General features: G+C 46.7%; 1 protein-coding gene across 1 annotated transcript in view; it reads left to right on the top strand.

Moving 5' to 3' along the window:
- Positions 1 to 22021, top strand: part of GLDN (gliomedin) — a 68648-nt gene that overhangs the window by 34673 nt on the left and 11954 nt on the right. Inside the window, exons 3-5 of the mRNA XM_030851479.2 lie at positions 9596 to 9613; positions 9981 to 10088; positions 20206 to 20343. Of these exons, the coding sequence (XP_030707339.1) occupies positions 9596 to 9613; positions 9981 to 10088; positions 20206 to 20343 (264 nt within the window). The remainder of the gene's footprint in view (positions 1 to 9595; positions 9614 to 9980; positions 10089 to 20205; positions 20344 to 22021) is intronic.

The following is a 22021-nucleotide window of genomic DNA, read 5'->3' as shown; positions in this document are numbered from 1 at the left end:
GGGCAGAGAGCCTTGGTCCAGAACTCCCAGAAAATGCCTTCAGGAAGGATTGCCAGGGCAGACCCTGGGCTTGGGGCCTGAGAACAAGATGTAGCTCCACACTGGATTCATCTTTAAAAAAGCAGGTGCATGTGACTTGAGGCTAGTCCAGCTGTGACCATGAAACCCCATTCCTGTCCCTTTCCCAGGACTCAGCTGTGGTTGCTCTGGGGACAAAGACAGATGCCGTGTAGTTTTGTGCATCTGGTGACCTCTCAGGTGAATAGTGAGGGCACTTCACTAGCTAGAGTAGTCTGGGGTTTTTGCTAGTGCAGAGTTTGTCAAATGACATGTGGTTTTCTGGATGCATCTTACCCCTGAGCCCAGGTTTCCTTGGGACCCCAGAAGCATATCTGCTGGAAGAGCAGATATCTTGAAGAAGGCAGGTCTTGGGTAATTCTTCACCTCCAGTGGCCTCCACGTAGGGGCTTGTTGGAAAATCTCTAAACCATAATATTGCTGAACTGCTTGTTGCAACAGAGTTGCTTGAAATCCACAGTGCCCATTCTCCTTGCAGCCACAAGACTCCAACCCAGTGATAACACTTCTTATCCTATTTCCAGGCAGACATCAATAGTGGATCACAGTTGCTGCCAAGCATGGCCTCAGGTCTCAGGTCATTCTTTTCTGGTGTTGCAGAAAGTTGTACTAATTGATTAGAATTCCACTTGAAATAAAAGCTATTTGCTGGAACTTCCCTCGTGGTCCAGTGGTAAAGAATCCGCCTTCCAATGCAGGGGACACGGGTTCGATTCCTGGTCAGGGAACTAAGATGCCACGGGGCAACGAAGTCCACGCACCACAACTACTGAGCTCACACGCCTCAACTAGAGAGCCTGCGTGCTGCAAACTACAGAGCCTACGCACTCTGGAACCCACCCGCCACGACTACAGAGCCCACACGCCCTGGAGCCTGCATGCCACAGCTAAAGAAGAGAAAACCCGCACGCCACAACTAGAGAGAGAAAACCCACACGCCACAACTAGAGAGAAGCCCATGCACCGCAACAAAGAGCTTGCGTGCCGCAACTAAGACCCAACATGGCAAAAAAAAATGAAATTAAAAACAAAAAAACGTATTTGCCATCCCTACTGTACTCATTTTTAAGGTTGCCATGGTCATAATCCAAAGTTGAAATGCACCAAATAAATGAGATTGGACCAAAGCTTCAGTTTAATGGGGGCATGTGAGGAAAGATACATACTTTCCCATGTCAGGTGCCCTGGGACTGGCAGAACAGCTGGCAGCAGGGGTGGTTGCAGAGGATGGACCAGCAACACAGAGGGTGGGAACTGAGGCCTCAAATCTGTAGACAGTTCAACCCTTGGTAAACAAATGGATAGGCCATTCTCAGAACAGCTAGTGTAGCTGATGATGTTCTCACTCAACTGGCCTCACTGAGCAAACTAGCAAGTTGTTTTAGTGTTGGTGGATTCGGGCTCCAAATGTGGATTCGGGCTTGGACCCTGTCAGGCCATCCCGTAAGGAAAGGCAAGCATGCCTGCCTCCCAAGGGAAAGAGGGGATCACCCCCACTCTGGCCAGAGCTCCTCTCTGGCACTGAAGCTGTGGCTCTCATGAATCCTGAGCCCCAGGGAGTCCTTGCTGGGAGCAGGAGTAGGAAAGAGTCAAGACTACAGACCTCGGAGGTGTTCCAGGCCTGGAAATATCAGGTTTATGAAGTTGCATCTTTCACTAGCTCTTCCTTTGGCAGCAGAACCAGGCCTTACTTTCTTTTCTTTTTTTTTTTAACATCATTATTGGAGTATAATTGCTTTACAATGTTGTGTTAGTTTCTGCTGTATAACAAAGTGCATCAGCTATACGTATACATATATCCCCATATATTCTCCCTGTTGCGTCTCCCTCCCATCCTCCCTATCCCACCCCTCTAGGTGGTCACAAAGCACCGAATTGATCTCCCTGTGCTTTGCAGCTGCTTCCAACTAGCTATCTATTTTACACTTGGTTGTGTATATATGTCAGTGCTACTCGGTTACTTCGTCCCAGCTTGCCCTTCCCCCTCCCCATGTCCTCAAGTCCATTCTCTACGTCTACAACTTTATTTCTGTCCTGCCCCTAGGTTCGTCAGAACCATTTTTTTTTAGATTCCATATATATGTGTTAGCATACGGTTATTTGTTTTTCTTTCTGACTTAACTTCACTCTATATGGCAGACTCTAGGCACATCCACCTCACTACAAATAACTCAATTTCACTTCTTTTTGTGGCTGAGTAATATTCCATTGTATATATATGCCACATCTTCTTTATCCATTCATCTGTCAATGGACTCTTAGGTTGCTTCCATGTCCTGGTTATTGTAAATAGAGCTGCAATGAACACTGTGGTACATGTCTCCTTTTTCTTTTTTAATAATTTAACTTTTTTTAACATCTTTATTGGAGTATAATTGCTTTACAATGTTGTGTTAGTTTCTGCTGTATAACAAATCAGTTATATGTATACATATATCCCCATATCTCCTCCCTCTTGCGTTTCCCTCCCACCCTCCCTATCTCACCCTCCTAGGTGGTCACAAAGCACTGAGCTAATCTCCCTGTGCTATGCAGCTGCTTCCCACTAGCTAGCTATTTTACATTTGGTAGTGTATATATGTCCATGCCACTCTCTCACTTCATCCCAGCTTACCCTTCCCCCTCCCCTTGTCCTCAAGTCCATTCTCTACGTCTGCATCTTTATTCCTGTCCTGCCCCTAGGTTCTTCAGAACCTTTTTTTTTTTTTTTTTAGATTCCATATATGTGTGTTAGCATACAATATTTGTTTTTCTCTTTCTGACTTACTTCACTCTGTATGACAGACTGTAGGTCCTTCCACCTCACTACAAATAACTCAATTTCGTTTCTTTTTATGGCTGAGTAATATTCCATTGTATATATATGCCACATCTTTTTTATCCATTCATCTGTCAATTGGACACTTAGGTTGCTTCCATGTCCTGACTACTGTAAATAGTGCTGCAGTGAACATTGTGGTACATGACTCTTTTTGAATTTTGGTTTTCTCAGGGTATTGCTGGGTCTTATGGTAGTTCTATTTTTAGTTTTTTAAGGAACCTCCATACTGTTATCCATAGTGGCTGTATCAATTTACATTCCCACCAACAGTGTAAGAGGGTTCCCTTTTCTCCACACCCTCTCCAGCATTTATTGTTTGTAGATTTTTGGTGATGGCCATTCTGACTGGTGTGAGGTGACACCTCATTGTGGTTGTGATTTGCATTTCTTTAATGATTAATGATGTTGAGCATCCTTTCACATGTTTGTTGGCAATCTGTATATCTTCTTTGGAGAAATGTCTGTTTAGGTCTTCCACCCATTTTTGGATTGGGTTGTTCGTTTTCTTGACATTGAGTTGCATGAGTTGCTTGTATATTTTGGAGATTAATCCTTTGTCAGTTGCTTCATCTGCAAATATTTTCTCCCATTCTAGGGTTGTCTTTTCATCTTGTTTATGTTTTCCTTCACTGTGAAAAAGCTTTTAGGTTTCATTAGGTCTCATTTGTTTTTGTTTTTATTTCCATTTCTCTAGGAGGTGGGTCAAAAAGGACCTTGCTATGATTTATGTCATAGCATGTTCTGCCTATGTTTTCCTCTAAGAGTTTGATAGTGTCTGGCCTTACATTTAGGTCTCTAATCCATTTTGAGTTTATTTTTGTGTATGGTGTTAGGAAGTGTTCTAATTTAATTCTTTTACATGTAGCTGTCTAGTTTACCCAGCACTACTTATTGAAGAGGCTGTATTTTCTCCATTGTTTATTATTGCCTCCTTTATCAAAGATAAGGTGACCATATGTGCGTGGGTTTATCTCTGGGCTTTCTATCCTGTTCCATTGATCTATCTTTCTGTTTTTGTGCCAGTACCATATTGTCTTGATTACTGTAGCTTTGTAGTATAGTCTGAAGTCAGGGAGCCTGATTCCTCCAGCTCTGTTTTTCATTCTCAAGATTGCTTTGGCTATTCAGAGTCTTTTGTGTTTCCATACAAACTGTGAAATTTCTTGTTCTAGTTCTGTGAAAAATGCCATTGGTAGTCTGATAGGGTTTGCATTGAATCTGTAGATTGCTTTGGGTAGTAGATTCATTTTCACAATGTTGATTCTTCAATCCAAGAACATGGTATATCTCTCCATCTGTTTGTATCATCTTTAATTTCTTTCATCAGTGTCTTATAGTTTTATGCATATAGGTCTTTTGTGCCCTTAGGTAGGTTTATGCCTATGTGTTTTATTCTTTTTGTTGCAATGATAAATCTATTTGGATTTTTTGGCTTCTTATTTTCCTCTACCAGCAAGGCTTTGGGAAATGTGTAGCCACTTCCTCTGTGGTCATTGATGTGCTAAGCAGGTCACTTGGGTCAGGCAACATCAGTTCTGACACCAATCCAGGGTGAAAAGGGAGGCTACTAAATGGAAATTAGAGATAAACATCTTCTCCTATGACTTGGAATGGCTGTGGTGGGAGGATCCAAGGAGTCAGGTTTTTCAGAAGCCTGTAGCGTTAGCCACTGGTCAGCGCCTGCCCTTGAAGACAGGAAGTGAGACTTACACTTCTTTATTGTTCACTCCCCATAACTCTGGTGCCTATATATCCTGTCTCGATTAAGATTCTACTGTTTGCTTGTAGCAGGGACCCATTAGAGCTTATCTGAGGAAAAGTGGGTGAGAGATTGTAAATTATTAAAAAGAAAGAGGGATGTATTTGTCAAGCTAGGTTTGGTCATGCTCTGGTAAAAATTAAACCTTAAAATCTCAGCGGCTTAACATAGCAAAGGCTTATTTCCCACTGCACAAAGTCCAGCGAAATTTGGGTGACTCTCCTAGGCAGTTCTGGGGACTCAGAGATCCAAGTGCTGCTGTCTTGTAGCTCCATCATCTGAGCACCAGGCACCAAGGTCACTCCCAAGGGAAGAGAGGAGAACAAAGGATGGCACCCATTGGGTGCTTTAAAAGGTCAGGCCTGGAGGTATTTCACTTCCCCACCCCCACCATGGAAGGAAGGCAGGGAAACGCAGTCTGTCTGTGGGTCCAGGAAGATGACAATGAAACCCAGTCTGGTGAAAACAAAGCTTGCCTCATGAGACAGAAGGGTATCTCACAGACAGACCAGGAGGGCAGTGGGAGCAGCCTGACCCAGGGAGCTGGAGCCAGGAACTGGAAAGCCACTGGGAACCCACACAGCTCCTCTCTCAGCCTTTCTGACTCTCTAGCAGACACCCAGTCCCTCATCTCTGCTTCTCTCTCCTTCATTTTCTTCTCTCTGCAGACTGACAGTTTTCACTGTGCATGGCCGTCCACAGACCTCTACTTTACATAAGTAAGGACATTGTGGGTCAACTTTAGACTGCAAGGAGAAAAAAATCTAAGTGGTTCAGCTCCTACCATGCATCTACCCAATTCTAATCAACTCCAGCTAGGAGTGTTGGGTGGGGTAATCACCCAACCATTTGCAGGGCCCAGTGCAAAATGAAAATGCAGGGTCCCTTGTTCATGAAGCAGGAAAAAGGCTTTTTCCTGTCGTCCACAACCTCTCTTGACCTGCCATGGTGGGGCTTTTTATTTGCTACTTAATGTTGTACTCCTTGAGGCATGGGCTACTCACCGCATGAGTACAGACCCTCACAGGCATAGGGGCTCCCTGGGACAAAAGCGTGCAGGGCACACACCCAACGCTAGCCTCCCCTGCACTCGAGCCTGGGCCCCCACTGGGGTGGCAGGTGGCAGCAGACACTGATGGGGCAGGGAGTGGGGAGGACACGTCAAGGGGCACAGGAGCAGGCAGTGGAAAATCTGTCCTAGGGAGGCAGGGAGGAGATAGGAGGCAGGGCCACATACCAACCAAGACTCAAAGCCCCTGGGCCGTGCTCCACTGTCCCATCAGACTTCACTTACAAAGCACAAATTCAAAGAAAAAATGGTTAAGAATGTCCAAACGGCAACTGCAGAGCATTTAAACCCAAGCAGGGAGCTCCCTTCTTAGCGTGGAGTCCTGTGTAGCTGCACTGCTGGCAGGCCCAGGAAACAGCCCTGCGTACAGTGTTAACATGAATGTGGCTGCCCACACGTGTTCCTAGAGGGTCTGTTATTCCAGAAGAGGAGAAGGGTCAGGAGCTAAAAAAAATTCTGAAAGATGGTTTGCTAAATAGCTAGTAGGCACACATTTGACATTTGACATTATTATAATGACTTATATTTGGGGCTTCTTCTGGGTGTAAGGGGCCGTGAGCAGCTCAGTTGGCGTCCCAGGATATTGGGACAGTCATCATCACTGTAGCACTCTGCTCCTGAGCTCTTTGGAACCATTTGTCATCCTTTCTCTTCTGAAATTCTCTAGCTTCAAGGCATGAGACCTGCTGGCTTCCCTCCTCCATCTTCAGATCACTCTCTCTTTCCTGGTGCTTCTTCTATCACCTGCCTCCCTCCAGATGGGGTATGTCCCCCTCTCTACATCCCCAAATTTGGCTCAGACATTTCACTCTTACCTGAAGGCTAGTAGCTCCCAATATTTCTAAGGTCAGGAACCCCTTTAAGGAGAGTGACTGACTCTTTTCCCAGAAATTTTTCACATCAGGTCGAGGGGACCCAGGACCAACTGCATCCCATGGTGCTTGGTAAAAATGCCAGTTCCTGGGCCTTACTCTAAATCCAAACCAAATCAGAATCTCCAGATGGGGCCTAGGTATCTGCATTTTTACAAGCATTCTAGTTGATTTTGTGGCCTCAAATGTGTAAAAACTGTAGCCATAGGGTATCAAGGATCTCAGGTCAGTCAGTGTCAAGAAACCCTAATCTAAACACTTCATCATAGTGATACCCTTGGCCATAACTAATGTGTCCTAAGTATACAGCTCCAGCCAGGCCCTCTCTCCAATACTCCACTGCATGGAAATGGTTATTGGACTGTCCTCTTTTTTTTAAATTAATTTTTATTGGAGTATAGTTGATTTACAATGTTGTGTTAGTTTCTGCTGTACAGCAAAGTAAATCAGTTATGCATATACATATATCCACTCGTTTTTAGATTCTATTCCCATATAGATCATTACAGAGTATTGAGTAGAGTTCCCTGTGCTCTACAGCAGTTTCTTATTAGTTATCTATTTTATATATAGTAGTGTGTATATTGTCAGTCCCAATCTCCCAATTTATCCCTCCCTGAGAACTCTTGAAACCTACTATATACAGTTGATTCTTGCTTGTTTACCTTTTTCTACCAATCTGCACATCTGAATTTGGCTCCATCTGCAGTCGGGACTGACGATTGATTGATTTCTTCTGACAGCTCTCAAAGGGCCATATCACCTCCTTACCAGGGCATGTGTGTGCCATCTGGCGGTAAACTGACCACACTGACTACAGGCTACACTGACCCTAGAAAATGCTGTGCCGTTTTCAGCAAATCATTTTTGCCCAACATAGGACTGTATGTATTGAAAGCATACCTTCAAACACTTATTCTTCCAAAAGTTTTCATGTCTGTCAAATAGGCTCATCAGTATCCAGGCTCAGTCGTCTGAGAGGCCTCCTCAGCTGTCTCCTACCCAATCAGACATGGACATGTCCTGCCCATTCTTCTGCTGAAATACCTCTCGAATGTCTAGCTCCCTCTAGAACTCTACAGTCACCAACCGCATTTATCTACAACCTTGTCCCAAACTTTAACTACAAAGATCCTCTGGATATTTTCTCCCTGCCCCACCCCCTTCCTTCCCTGTCTCTTTCTCTCTCTCATCTCATTCCCTAGTTCTATTCCACATCCATCTGCGGAGAGGATATCAAACACACGCAGATATCAGTGTCATCCCCCGCTGCTTAAGAATCTACTGTAGCTCCGCACTGCCTTGCACATACCGTCTACACCCCTCCACTTGGTCTTTAAGTGCTGCTGCCCCACATCCCTCTGCCAAGTATACACTTCAGCCTCATCTCTACACACTCCAGCTGAGCCATTCTTCCTCCTTTCTCTCACCCTGAATCACGCAAGCTCCCACCCCTGTACCTTTTCTCCAGCTGGTCTCCTGCATGGGATGCCCAGCCCTCACCCCTGCAGCCATCTCAGGCCACTGTGTCTTCAGAGCCACAGCTCAAGGCTCACTCTCTCTGAGGGCCTTCTCTGACTGCCATGTGCCCAGACTTCCCCGGTACCTCTGTAGGGGTTTGCTTCTCTGTAGCTCCCTCATCTCATTGTGGTTTCAAAGTATTCACCTTCCTCAGATAGGTTGCAAACACAGCAGACACAAGGATCAAGATTTCTACTTATGGGAAGATTTTGGTGCACACAGAAGTGCTTAGTAAATGGTGGTTTTCTTTTATATATATATATATATATATACATACACACATAGATATATATGTGTATATATATATATTCTTATTGGAGTATAACTGCTATTCAATGTTGTGTGTGTTAGTTTCTGCTGTACAACAAAGTGAATCAGCTGTATGTATACATATACCTCCATATCTCCTCCCTCTTGCGTCTCCCTCCCTCCCACCCTCCCTATCCCACCCCTCTAGGTGGTCACAAAGTACCGAGCTGATCTCCCTGTGCTATGCAGCTGCTTCCCTCTAGCTATCTATTTTACATTTAGTAGTGTATATATGTCAGTGCTACTCTCTCACTTCGTCCCAGCTTACCCTTCCCCCATAGTGTCCTCAAGTCCATTCTCTACATCTGCATTTTTATTCCTGCCCTGCCACTAGGTTCATCAGTATAAATGGTGGTTTTCTGAAGAGTCACAGGCTTGGATCTTTAGAAAGACCTACCCACTCCAATATTGGTGATTGTTATATGTGTTCCGGAGAAACAAAAGACCCTCAACTGTTCATGTTGCGACCTCACTGGCTTGTCCGAGTGCTTAAATGGAATAATTGACACTAAGACTATTTGTGGAAGCAAAATTATTGTGTTAGATTATGTGTAAATTATTCACGTGAACCCCTTAGATCCTTGGGTAATTACACACTAAGAAACGTATCTGTTACCTGATCTGGGCCCTCGAGTTTTCTCAGGCTATTTTATGCAACAAAATAGAGACCAAGCAAACCAGCTTCTGCTCTCAATTCCCCTTGGTGGCCTAGAAGAGACAGGCTGGCTGGATGAGCGTGTTTGGGGCTGCTCCTGGGACACCTGGATCTCAGCCATGCAAAAGCAGCACTTCCTGACACCTACCTGTGCCAGGGCTTCACTAGTGCCCACCCACATTGTCACCAAACCTCATTTAATTACATTGATTGCTTGAGAGATGACTGATTTATGAGTCTATAGTGAAGCCACTTAGAAATTATTCTTAGTCCATTGGAACTTCAGCAAAAGTGGTTTTGATTGGCAAACGGGTCTTTGTTGAATTGTTTTTAAGAATCTTTGGGCAAATATACTGAGTTCTAAATAAAAGGCATGAGGTGGTTCCTTAGGGCCCATAGATGATTAGTACGTTTTAAGAGGGGGAAGGTGCTCTTTGTTTTTTGGGTTGTGGTGTTGGCTTCACTTTCTTCCATCTGTGGTTTATCATCTAAATTTCTTTTTCTGTTGTAGGACCACCTGGCCCAGCAGGTAAGAGCCCATGGATTTTCCAAGTTCATGGGAAGGATATGGGTGGCTGGCCCCCCAGGATCACTCATAAGGGACTGAGGCAGGGAAGGAAGAAGAGTCTGAAGGCAGCCTTGACTATCACTGTGTCCCCCTCCTCTCTGCCCCAATCACCAGCTCTCCTGTTCCCTCCCACTTGAGAACTTGCTGTCACCATTCCCCACCTGTCACTGCTTCAGGCGGGGGCAGGGAAGGTAGAGAAGGAAAAGAAGAAGCAGGAGAAGATCTGGAAGAGGCGTCAATGCCTGGCCAGTTTCACTGTCTAAAGGAAGTCATGTTAACTTCTGTTAAGATTTTTTTAAATGTTCCCATTTCCCGTGTTTTGATGCAGGACCTCCAGGAATTGGTGGGTTACCAGGACACAACGGATCAGATGGACGGCCTGGTCCCCAGGGCCCAAAAGGCGAAAAAGGAGCAAATGGAAAAAGAGGAAAAATGGGTATTTTGTCACTCTTCTAATTCATTTCCTTGTTTTTTGTCTCCATTATTGCATTTTGGATGAACCAAAGTTGGCACAGTGGGGGAAAAGTGCTGCATCTCTGAATGCAAGGCTGGTTAATGCTTGCCTGGAAGCTGCTGTGTTCTGGGGCAGCAAGGGCCTTCTCTTTGGTCCAACCCTGATAAGATTTATATCCAGTCTGCCCGAGAGAAGCAGTATACCTGAGAGCTGATGTCCACTCCTCTGCTTGCTCTGATGCAGACAGACAGATGGAAGGGGCAAGAGTGAGCAGTCCTGGGGAGGGGCACTACACGGGCTGTGAAGGCTGTCTGTGCTGGTACCCCAAGTTCTCTCAAGGGTCGTTCCCGCCCGACCCTCTCACTGCCTGCTCCTGCCCAGCAGATTTTTGTGTTTGACTGAAAATCAGTTGACTGATACTGACCTCTAGGTTTTCCTGGCTGGAGGAATCACTAGAATGATTTGAGTAGAAAGGCAGCATCCAGGCTGACACTCAGGTTGTGTGGTCCCAGCTGTCAGGGTCTCCTGTCCAGGGGTCACAGGACTATTAAGAAGATGTGGCTGGCATCTCTGAGAGACCTCCTGTGCCCTGCTGTGAGTGGTGGCATTGCCACCACCCAAGCAAAGACCTGGAAACACCAAGGTGTCAGATGTGTCAGGGAGCAGTGACCAGCAGGGGCTCAGGTAAGGCCTGGCAGGGTCTGGGGGCTGGGGCAGGGTGAGTTCTGAGGGGCTCTGAGCACCAGTCCTGGGAAGTCCATGGGGAAGGCCGGGGCAGAGTCACCTGAAGAGAGCTGGCACATGGCACAGTGGAGGCTTGAGGGCAGGGGTTAGAGACTCCTCAGGACGCTTCAAGGAAGGCGTGGTTCTTAGCCACAGCTGAGGGTGGAGGCTCCACTAACCCTCTTATCTATTTTCAATCTCTTGGTTACACTGCCCTAACTCACCTGGACAGGCCCCAGGCTAGAAGAACCACTAGAACAACTCTTCCAGACAACACAGGAACCCCTTCCAGCGTTTCTGCTCTTAAACAATTTGAGTGAGAGCCAGTGGAAAGGGAGAAAATTGTTGAGGGGCTCTGCCACTTGCCAAAAGCCTGCATACCTGTGCTCCCAGGGGCAGCCTCTGTGAAAATGGGCCCACGCAGCCCATGTCAACTCCGTCCCCAGAAGTCCAGCAGTTACAGCCAGAACTGCAGAGCAGAATGGACCCTTACATGTCAGATAATAACTATAATTATAAATGAATATCAGCATCAGTTAATGATGACCGTCAGTGTTCAGGCACTTGGTTTATCCCAGAAAGACCCCAGAAATGTGATCCAGTCCTGAGGATTCAGTAATGAGTATTATGAGAGCCAACAGTGAGGGGGAGGGACCACCATGCAGCACTGGATGTGGGTCAGGTGAGAAAGAGGTAGCTACAAAAAGGTCTGAGACAGATCTCTAGCTTTGAAGAGATATGCTTAGCATGCAGCCCACAACCCAGTGAGGGCAGAAAAGAAAAAGTCTATTTATTTCTGTAAGACATATTTATGTGGCAGGTATTATTCTAGATGCTGGAGATCCAGAAATGAAAAAGCTGACAACATCTCTGCCCTCATGAGGCTGACATCCTAGTCTGGGCGGACGGACAATCAACAAGAGAAATAAGTAGAATATATTGTCTGTTACGCGGTGCTAAGTGCTAAACAGAAAAATAGAGCAAGGGGAAGGGATAGGAAGTGTGTAGGGTGGGGCGTGACTGTAGGCTGGGAGGCCAGGTGAGCCCCCTGAGAAGGGACCTTTGAGCAGACACCTGGAGGAGAGGAGAGCGCAGGTGGCGGACTGTCTGGGGGAGAGGGTTCCAGTGGAGCCTGTAAGTCCAGTGTACCTGCAGACGCTGAGGAGTGGCAGGGAAGCCAGCGTAGCCGTACAGAAAGGATGAGAGGTGAGCATGGTCAAGTTGAAACCAGAGAGGTAACAAGACCAAATCAGGTTAGCCCTGAGCATTTTAAGAACTGGGGTTTGTACTCAGACACCTGCCCTGCACACCTCCCTGGCAGCCACACAAAGGAGCCTGCAGGAGGGAAAGGAGGAGGTTTTGAAAATGCTACCTCTATGAATAGGTTGTTGGAAGCATTACTCAGCCCTCGGCCAGCTCAGACTCTAGCCTGGACCATCCGACGCCAGAGCAAGGGCTGTGCTGTCCCCGTCACCCTGCCAAAGCCGCATAGCTATGCTTTCCCTCCCCTGATCCCTTCCTGAGCCCAGGATGGATTCCCATCCCACCCAGCAATCAACAGAATTGCAGGAAGTGGGAGGCAGGACGAGAGCTGGCAGGCCCACGGAGGGGAATTGGCTTTATTCCAGGAGCCATGAGAAGCCACGAAGGGGTTTCAGGTAGGAGAGTGACATGATCACATCTGCCTTTCTGTAATACCCCCGCCGCTGCTGGTGGGGGACACACTGGAGTGAGCGCACAGGCGCTGCTGTTAGGGAAACAGGGCAGAAGCTACTCAGCGTGAGGGCGGAAGGGATGCAGGTGGGGTGTGCAAAGGCCGATGAGCTGAGTGACATTTGGGGGTGAAATCAACAGGACTTGGGGGAAGGTAGATATGAGAAGGAAGGGGAAGGGGTCACCAAGACTGACTGTGAGATTTTCATCCTGCCTGACTGCTCTTCCCTGAGGTGAGGGGCCCCAGACCGGCTCAGGTCCAGGGAGACAGTCATGGCTCAGCATGGGATGTGCTGACTTTGAAATGCCTTGAAACACCCAGGAGGAGGGGGGCCTTGAAGATGCAGGTCTGCAGTTGGAGAAGTCCCTGGGGCTAGAGGTATACATTAGGGTGTCACCCAAGGCAATGGGCTTGTGGGCCAGGGTGCAGTCCCTTAGGGAGGGAGCTACCAGCAGAGGAGAGCCTGGGTCAAGCCCTGAGAAGTAACAGCGTCTAGTGACCAAGTAGAAGGGGAGGAGCCAGCAAAGGAGGCCAAGGACAGACTGAGCAGCAGGAAGAACAGCAGGAGAGGATGGGAACATTCATCAGCAAATACTTATTGAGAGGGTTCCAAGTACTAGTGGGGAAACAAAATAGACGTAGCCCCTATTGTGGAACTTTCCATCTTTGGTGGGGAGGCAGACATAAATAGTCAACGCAAATACATCTGTAATCACAATGTGAGGTGCACATTTGAAGGAAAGATCAGGGTGTTATAAGCTACAGTGCAGAGAGGGCGGGTCGGGAGGTAACGTCTGAGGTCAGACCTGAGGGATGAGGGCGAGGCAGAGGGTGGCCCAGGTGGAGGGCACACACCTGCCAAGGCCCTGCTGGGGCAGCTGGGGGAGGGGGCGTGCAGCAAGGTGAGATGGGAGGCGGGGGCCAGGCCCTTCCAGAGCCTTCAGGTTAGTGGTCTGGGGTCTCTCTGTCAGCCACAGGGACTCATGCAGGATGTGACCTGCTGGGCCAGGATCATGGCTGTGGAGAACGAAGAGCCGTCATTTCAGCTGAGAGTTCCAGGATCGTTAGTGGTTTGCCAGGCAAGGGGTGGGAGAGGGGAGGAGTGGGCGTGCGTTCCAGAAAGAGGGAACAACAAGTGCTATTACCAAAATCAGGAAAAAGAGACTGTGTTCCACAGAGATAGGACTGGGTTAGGCTGGACCATGCCCTCTAGCAGTGATCCTCTGGACAATAGTAAATAGCTGACATTTACTGTCAGGCACACTACCTAGTCCTCTCTACACTCACCTCATTTAGTCTTCACAACAACCCCAAGGAGATGGGTATTTTTACCAGCCATATTTTTCCCAGATGAAGAAACCTTATCTTTCTGTTTTCCAAACAGGTCAGGCCCACCCTTGTCCCAGGGCCTTTGCACTGCTGTGGCCCGGCCCTTCCTGAGGCCCGTCCTTCCCACAGAGCAGATCTCAGCTTATAAGTCACCTCCTCTTCAAGATCGTCCCTGACCTCTGTGTCTGGCCCCTGCCTCACCAACTCAGTCACATTCCCTGCTCTTTTCCAATAACATATCCCTCCCTGAAATTCTCTCCCAGTGTTGCCTGTTGATATGCTGATGGTCTGACTCCCTAGGGAGAACGTGAGGTCCGTGAGAACCAGGCCATGTCACTCTCGCTTAGACTCAACCTCCAGAGCCTGGAACAGCCAGCGAAAGAGGGCAATCAAGTCATGGTTGAACTGATGGACGTAATTTGTCCAATGTCCAAAAGCTAATAAGTGGAGGAGGTGGGATTTGAACCCAGGCCTCTCTGACTCCTGGACCCCTGCTCTTAAACACGACTGCACTAAACGTCTAGGCTTGAGGGGGTCGGGCCCAAGCTGTGAGAGCGGCGTTAGCCCGAGCCGAGGGAAGGAAGGCTGGGCCTTGGGAGCTAGTGCTGTTAATTGTCGAAGGATGATGCTGAGTCTGACCCTGAGTCTTCCCGGGAGGCTGGGAGAGCGCCAGCCCTTCAGAGAGGCCCGCAGGACGTGTGCAGGAACGCACAGTTCAATGAGTACTAACCTGTCAGGCAGAAAGAATGGTCCCTGCTCTCCTGGCAGAGGGGAGCCAGGAAAGGAGTTCCGGGAGCACCTGCCTCGAACCCCGACTGGCTCTGAGGCCTTGGGTAGGTCAGTCCCTCATCGGGCCTTGGTCTCCTCTGTACGCTAAGGAGGTTGTCTTCCAACAACTCTAGCATGGCTTCCGGTTTTTAAACAGCCTGCTCTAGTGTTTGCCTATGAAGGAGAGACTATTACTTGGCATAGCTCTCAGCCAACCCCAGCTGAGGCTCAGTAAATAATTAATGAGTGAAAAATGAAGGAATGCATGAATGAGAAGAATAGAACATAATTTCTGTCCATAAGAGCTTACAGTCCTGTTGAAAGAGAAGATATAGTGTATATACAGGATGAATTCAATAACTGGTTATTCTGATATGAAGATGCTTTATACTACACACCAGAGAATACTGCTGGAAGAAAAATCTGAACTTTGCTGTGCAGATAATGAACAAATAGGATCCAGTGTAGAGGACGGATTGTACAGTAGAGACAAGTGTAAAGGACAAGAGATAAGTGTGATCAACATCTTGGACACAAACAGAGGGGAGATGGGGAGGGAACTGCAGGGGGGAGAACAGAAAGGCCACGCTCGGAGGAACTTCTAAGGAGGCTGCCCCTGCGTATAAGAGGGGACCCAGGTGAGCCTGGGGTGGGGTCAGGGCCTTTAGCTCCATGTCTGCTGGAGGCCGCCGGGAGCCACTGCGGGCTCTTGAGAAGAAGACTAACCTGACGAAACCAGAGTTTAGAGCTTTAGACCAACAGTTGTTTCCAGGATATTGAAATATGAAGATAACCCTCAATGTCTGACCTTAGGGATGCTAAGAACAAGGGTGCAGTAGGCCAGAGCCAGAGCTTGAAGTCTTGGTTTGGGTCCCGGATCTTCCGCTTACTAGCTGTGTGCACTTGGGCAAGTTACTTAATCACTCTGTTTCCTTATCTGTAAAATGAGAACAGTCATAGTATCAGCCTCATAGTGTTGTAAGGAAGATTACATTAATTAATATATATATAAAGTGCTTAGAATAGGGCCTGACACATAGCAAGTGCTATGTTAGTGTTAGATATTACTGTTGTTGTTGTTTCCAAGGGTGAGGAAGGAAATCTGAGTGGAAATGCCTGTATTTATTTGAAAACACCGACTTAGATTTAGAGAGAAGAATTGGACTTACATGTTGTCAATTATGCAACTAGCGTCTTTTTCGAAGTTTGACGTGCTATGCCTCAAAACCAAGCATTTTCTTTCCCTCCATCTGCCTCTCACTTTCTCACTCAAGAGTTAATGCCTCAGTGTCTTCTCTAAGAATCGAATCTCCACCAAAACAGAAATAAACGCCCTCCTCCTTATTCATCCCAGTCTTGGGTCTGGGTTTTTCCCAACACCCTTGGCTCCGTTTCCTTTGCCTCAGTCGGTCACAGATGGTCCTGCCAAAAATAAGATGTCCTCCCTCACCCCTTGCAGTGAAGATGATGGCGTTGACCCCAGCTGGTCACACAACCCCAAACTCTAAAGCTGGGAAAACAGCTTGTTTTGAGTGGGCGCCACCGGGGAAGGAAAAGAGCAGAAAGCCACACCCAGCGCCCGAGCAAAGCAAGAGGAATCTGGCCTTTCTTTCCTGGCAGAATGTGCTGACTCAAAGCCTGCCAGGAATCACGGGACAACAATGCCGAGGTCCAGGCCACACAATGTTTAACAGTGTCCCTGTGCACAGCTGAGTCAGGGGAAGGTAGAAAGTGCCACATTCAAGTCCTCTGATGAGGTGGCGGTATACTTCTGACACACCATGGCCAGTGCGTGGCAAGACAAGGGAAAACTTTGTGGAGGCAGCAAAGACGGTACGTAGTCAAAACATCCCCTACCCTTTCTTAATGAAAGCGTAAAAATTATCATGCAGACATAGCTGAGAGTCAGAATACATCCATAAGCAAAGGTCCTTAATATCCTGAGCTTTAAACACCTGCCCCTGTGCAGGCTGCATTATAGCAGCTGCATTACAGTATGAACGTTTTTCTATTTCACGCCTTGCCTTTTTGAGAAAGGGGGAAAAATGCATAAGAGGAAGGAATAAAAGAAAAGAAGGGGAAATCAAACGATGATGCAGAGAGGCTCTTTGTGACTAGAATAAATGCCTGAAAAAGAAACCCCTTAAGTAACTAGAAGATACCATTTCCCTGAGCATTGCTGAATGTAGGTCATGTGACACCTTTAGAAGGTATCAGTTATACTTGGTGCATTGTGCTGGCTGGACACTATGGCAACGTTCTCTTTTGTGTCCTTCAGATAATGTGCTAAATTGCCTATTTAAAATACTGACAAAAGAACATGTGCTCATGCAGAGGTCCCTGATTAAGAGAGGTCCCTGCTCTTCTTCACATCCTCTTCCACTGTGTCCCCAGCAACTCCATCAGTGCAAGATGACACCCAAGATCACCCCTGGCAGAGGCAGGGAACCAGGGGCTTCTGACCCCCATCTACAGCTGAATTGCATGGTTTCCACTGAGTTGTTTTTTTTAGTAGTTGGCTGAAATCTAGTGAATGTTTCTTTGTTCACCACATTTTTTAACAGTGATCAACACTTTAAGTTTCTTTCATATACTGCTGACTTCCTTGGGATGGTCTGTGTAGGGTGCCTTGAGTCTGGAAGTCCTTATCATTCCCTCGGCATAAGGGAAAGCTGCTAAGAGCTCCAGATGTATGTTTTAGGGAATAATGGCCTCCGATGGCAGTGCAGAGTATTCCAGCGCGATCTGTGGTGTGATGTGATATAATAACCTCCCCATTGCTGCAAGGGCTTGAAAGGAGCCAGTCGGGTGGTGGAGAGGGGCTTTCAGGGTTGGATGGGAGGTTAATCTAAGTGACCCCTAAGGTGCCTTCCGATCTGGAATTCTATGATTCTCTTCGGACAGCTGTATAGGAATCCTATGGGGCTGGTAGGAAGTTGGGGGTAGGGTTCAGAATTGGTCTTAAATCTGGGGGGAAGACAATTGCAATGGCACAGAATGACAATTGGAGAATGGGGATTGGCCGAGTTGATGGGGCACAGGAGAGGGGTGAATGGGCAGTCACTCAGCCAGAACCTATAAGAAGGGGCTTGGGACTGGCAAGGTAATTAGAAAAAACAATGAATGCTAAGCCCTCTTGGTTAAAGAGGTTGAGAGAAACTGAAGTTTTGCACTAAAACTTGCCTCTGGCTCTTCCCTATTGCCTGAAATCTCTGCCCCTTTGAAAAATATCTCTATTGAGCAGTATCTCCAGGAGGCTCTTGTCAAAATGAGCAAATGATCCCTGCAATAGGGTATCGTATTAACTGATCCATATCTGGCAATACCTTTGCACAATAGTAAGTAATCACTTTCCCTCTCGGTGTGCCTAGGTGCTCATGAGTTCTAGCAACCTTTTTGTAGATTTTCTACATAAATAATCATGTCGTCTGCATATAAAGACAATTTTAATTCATCCTTTCTAATCTGTTTGCCTTTATTTCTTTTTCTTTGCTTTATTGCACTGGCTAGAACCTCCAGTACAGTGTGAAATAAAAGTGATGAGAATAGATACCATTGTCTTTTTCCTGATCTTAGGGGGAAATCATTTAGTCTTTCATCATTAGGGATGATGTTAGCTGTAGGTTTTTTCATAGATGCCCTTTTTCAGATTGAGGAAGTTTCCTTCTATTCCTCTTTTTTTTTCATAAATTTTTATTTATTCATTTGTTTTTGGCTGCTTGGCTGCTTTGGGTCTTCATTGCTGCGCGCGGGCTTTCTTTAGTTGTGGCGAGTGGGGGCTACTGTTCGTTGTGGTGTGCAGGCTTCTCATTGCAGCGGCTTCTCTTGTTGCGGAGCACAGGCTCTAGGTACACGGGATTCAGTAGTTGCAGCACGCGGGCTCAGTTGTTGTGGCACGTGGGCTCGGTAGTTGTGGCTTGCAGGCTCAGTAGTTGTGGCGCACAGGCTTAGTTGCTCCGCGGCATGTGGGATCTTCCTGGACCAGGGCTCGAACCTGTGTCCCCTGCATTGGCAGGTGGATTCTTAACCACTGCACCACCAGGGAAGTCCCCTTCTATTCCTCATTTGATGAGAATTTTTATTAAGAATGGGTGTTGTATTTTATCAAATGTCTTTTCTGCCTCCACCAAGATGGTCATATAATTTTTTTCTTGCTTAAATTATTAATATGCTACATTACTTTGACTAAATGATTAAACTACTTTCAGTAGTTTAAACTACAGTTTAGAGACATCTGGCTGGGTAGTTAAACTACTTTCTGCTCAGTTTAATCCTTTTGAAGCTTGTTTTTAAGCTTTGTTATGATAGATCCACGGCAGCCTTGACTCTTGGGCTAATTTAGCCTCAGTACTAAGAGAAGACTTTCCAAGGACTCGACCTAACAGCGCACCATTCTCTGAGATCTCTCTGCTTTGACTGGTGGGAATGAGAACCTTTCCCTGTGCAAGCTCTGAGAGTTGTGTAGTGAGTGGCTTTCTTTTCATTCTTTTCCCTACCTTGTAGATTTTCACCCTGCACAGACTATTACTCTGACAAAGACTTGAGGAAACACCTCTGAAGTTCTCCAGAGCTCTTTCTACATGATTACCCCCTCTCTCATATTCTGTCTCATGAATCCTAGCCACCTTTATCTCCCCAAACTCTACTTTTTGTCTCCTCACCTCAGTGAAATTGGTGGGCCTTGTTTAGGTTCCCCGTCCCTGAGCTGCTGTGTGGAAACTACTATGAGCCGAGGCAATCATATTATGCATGTTGTTTGCTTCCTTTCTCCCAGGCATCAGAATACTAACTATGCTGCTGTCGTACAATGCTGAGATGAGTCACTGCATAGATCTTGACTATTCCTAGCTGTGGGTGGTAGGACTGTAGTTCCTATAGTGATGCCTCCCTGTGAGCAGAGACAGAGATTTCCTCCATTATATTTTGTTCACACTATCACCATCCCTTGTAATGCTTGTCCTAAAGCAGCTTTACCTGTTTTGCTACTTTGATTAAAAGCATTTTGCATTGGAATGTCACAGAAAAGGGCATTGGAGTTGGAATCAAGATTTTTGCTTCTCACTTAGCATCAATTGTAACCCCTGAGGCCTTAGTTCCGACTTCTGTAAAATGAGAGTAAGGATAACTGACCAGCCTACCACTCCCATGTTGTGAGGAATATACCAGATAATGCAGAGGACAACATCCACCCTTATGGTGCCAAACAAACCCCTCTGAGTTCTCAGTCCTTCCTGCTGGGGTGAGGAGGGCGTGGGGTGGGGGAGGGCAGACTTCCAATTAGGCTTTACCTTCTTTCTGCTCTTGCTGTGACTGTCCTTCTAGGGGTTCACTCCTCTCCAACCTGTTGGCCCAGCCAAATGTCTCTAAAAAGAATTCAACAGAACCACCTGGAGATACTATTCGTTCATGAATTGAGAACATGCTGCTGTCCTAAAATGGTTATGAAGTGTTATGTATTTGGTTTCTGAAGCTACTTCACCTTAAAAATACAAAGTACGATATTACAAAGTAGTTAGTGTGCCAGAATTCCCTGCACAACAGGCTAATAAATCATTTTTTTCTCAGGGCCACCTGGAGCCACAGGAACTCCAGGGGAAAAGGGAGACCCTGGTGAGCTGGGCTTGACTGGAAACGAGGGCCCAGCAGGGCAGAAGGGTGACAAGGGAGACAAAGGGGACGTGTCTAATGATGTACTTCCTTCAGGTAAGGGGCTGGCGCTCAGGCTCTCTCCCAGGGTGAATGGGCCCAGAACTTGGCCTGGCTTCTAGCACCAAGGCTGCTCCGGGTCTTCTCTCCTTAGCTGCCTATGTGCCCATCTGTTTCTCGGCATGTTTTAGAGTTCTGTGCTTTCAACAAGGAGAGAACCATGCATGTAAGCCCAATGTTTGTTGGTGAGACCAAATCTGATATCTAAGCATGAGCAGTTGAGATAATGCAGGTCTAAGTGTCAAGGCTGGATGGATTTCGGATGAAGGAAGCTTTCTTTTTCCAAATAGCTATTAAATCCAGCACAATCCAGAACAAGACAAGTAAGCGAGCAATTTCAAATACCTCAGAGGACAACAGACAGAAAGCACAGCTTCAGAGTTGAGCTAGAGCCATCCTCAGGCCCTTATCCTAAGACTTTTGACATAGAATTGGGGGAGACATCGTTGCTGATCTTCTTTTTCTGGTTTCCAGCCCAGGTTAAAAAACAGATAATTGCTGTCTATGGGGGGGGAGGTGGAGGCACAGCAAGCCTCAGAAAGACAATTACATGGTGGAAAGAGTAGGCGACAGCTGATGGTCATGGCACAGAAAGAGGCAGAAGAATTTTAAAAGCACACTACTTTGGAGACCATTTATACCATAAAAACATAACTATCCTATTAATGTGGTCAATAAGCATTTTTTAATATCAGAGAACACCATTTATGAATTAGGGATTTTGGTAGTAGCTGGAAATAGGAATATGAAAATGAGTTAAGACATAATATCTGTCCTCAAGAAGCTAGGATGATAGATGTTCAGAACAATGACCCTGAATCAGTTGCGTATCCAGCCATTCAAAATTTATTGAGCATCTGCTATTTGCCAGGTACTGTGCTAAGACCAAAGCAGCAAGGAAAGATCAAATTAGGTTTAGCATGCTTTGTTTAACAAACAGGGAAGTTGCCATGCAAAATACGTAAAATGTAATAAGTGTTTTGACAGGATCATATATATGTGAATATACTTTGAAAATATAAGGTCATGTTATACTCAGTTATACGGGAAATCTACACATCCAGAATACCACACTCCCCTATACTACCAGACAAGTGAGGGTGACCACAAACCATTCAGGAAAGCAACATCTCTGAGTGTACCCCAGTTCTAGAGAACAGGCCAGAGTTAAGTGTCCTCTTGGCCAGAGAGCAGAGAAGGAATAGGAGGGTTGGATTGTGTTTGCCCTGCCTGCAGATCTCTGCCCCTTCCACAGTGGGCTTAGACCCACTGTTAGCCTCTGTGACCCCTGCTTGCCCACTCCAAAGCAACTGAAAGTGCTTATTTGGTGGGGCTGGGAGGAGGCAGCTAAAGAGATCTTAGATCACCAGTCAGCCCAGGAAAGGAGGGTAGAACAAAAGGACTGAATATCCCAGCCTAGCGGCATCTTTATGAAAGTTCCATAACCAATGGCCCCTGCAAAGGGCTGTACCCACACTGGCCACCTGAAGCTGGAAGTGTGTAGGGATTCCACCTGCTGATGTGTAGAGAATCCAACTGTCCGAGCACTCACCCCGATGACTTCAGTGGATTCTCACAAGTCAGGACAGGGAGTATGAGACAATCTGGAAATGAAGAACCAGTCTCGGAGGGTTAAGCTGCCTGCCCAAGGTCACAGAGCAGGACAGGAGCCCCT

This window comes from Globicephala melas, chromosome 2 (genome assembly GCF_963455315.2).
Source record: "Globicephala melas chromosome 2, mGloMel1.2, whole genome shotgun sequence".
Taxonomy (NCBI): Eukaryota; Metazoa; Chordata; class Mammalia; order Artiodactyla; family Delphinidae; genus Globicephala; species Globicephala melas.
This window is presented reverse-complemented; position numbering and strand designations above follow the sequence as displayed.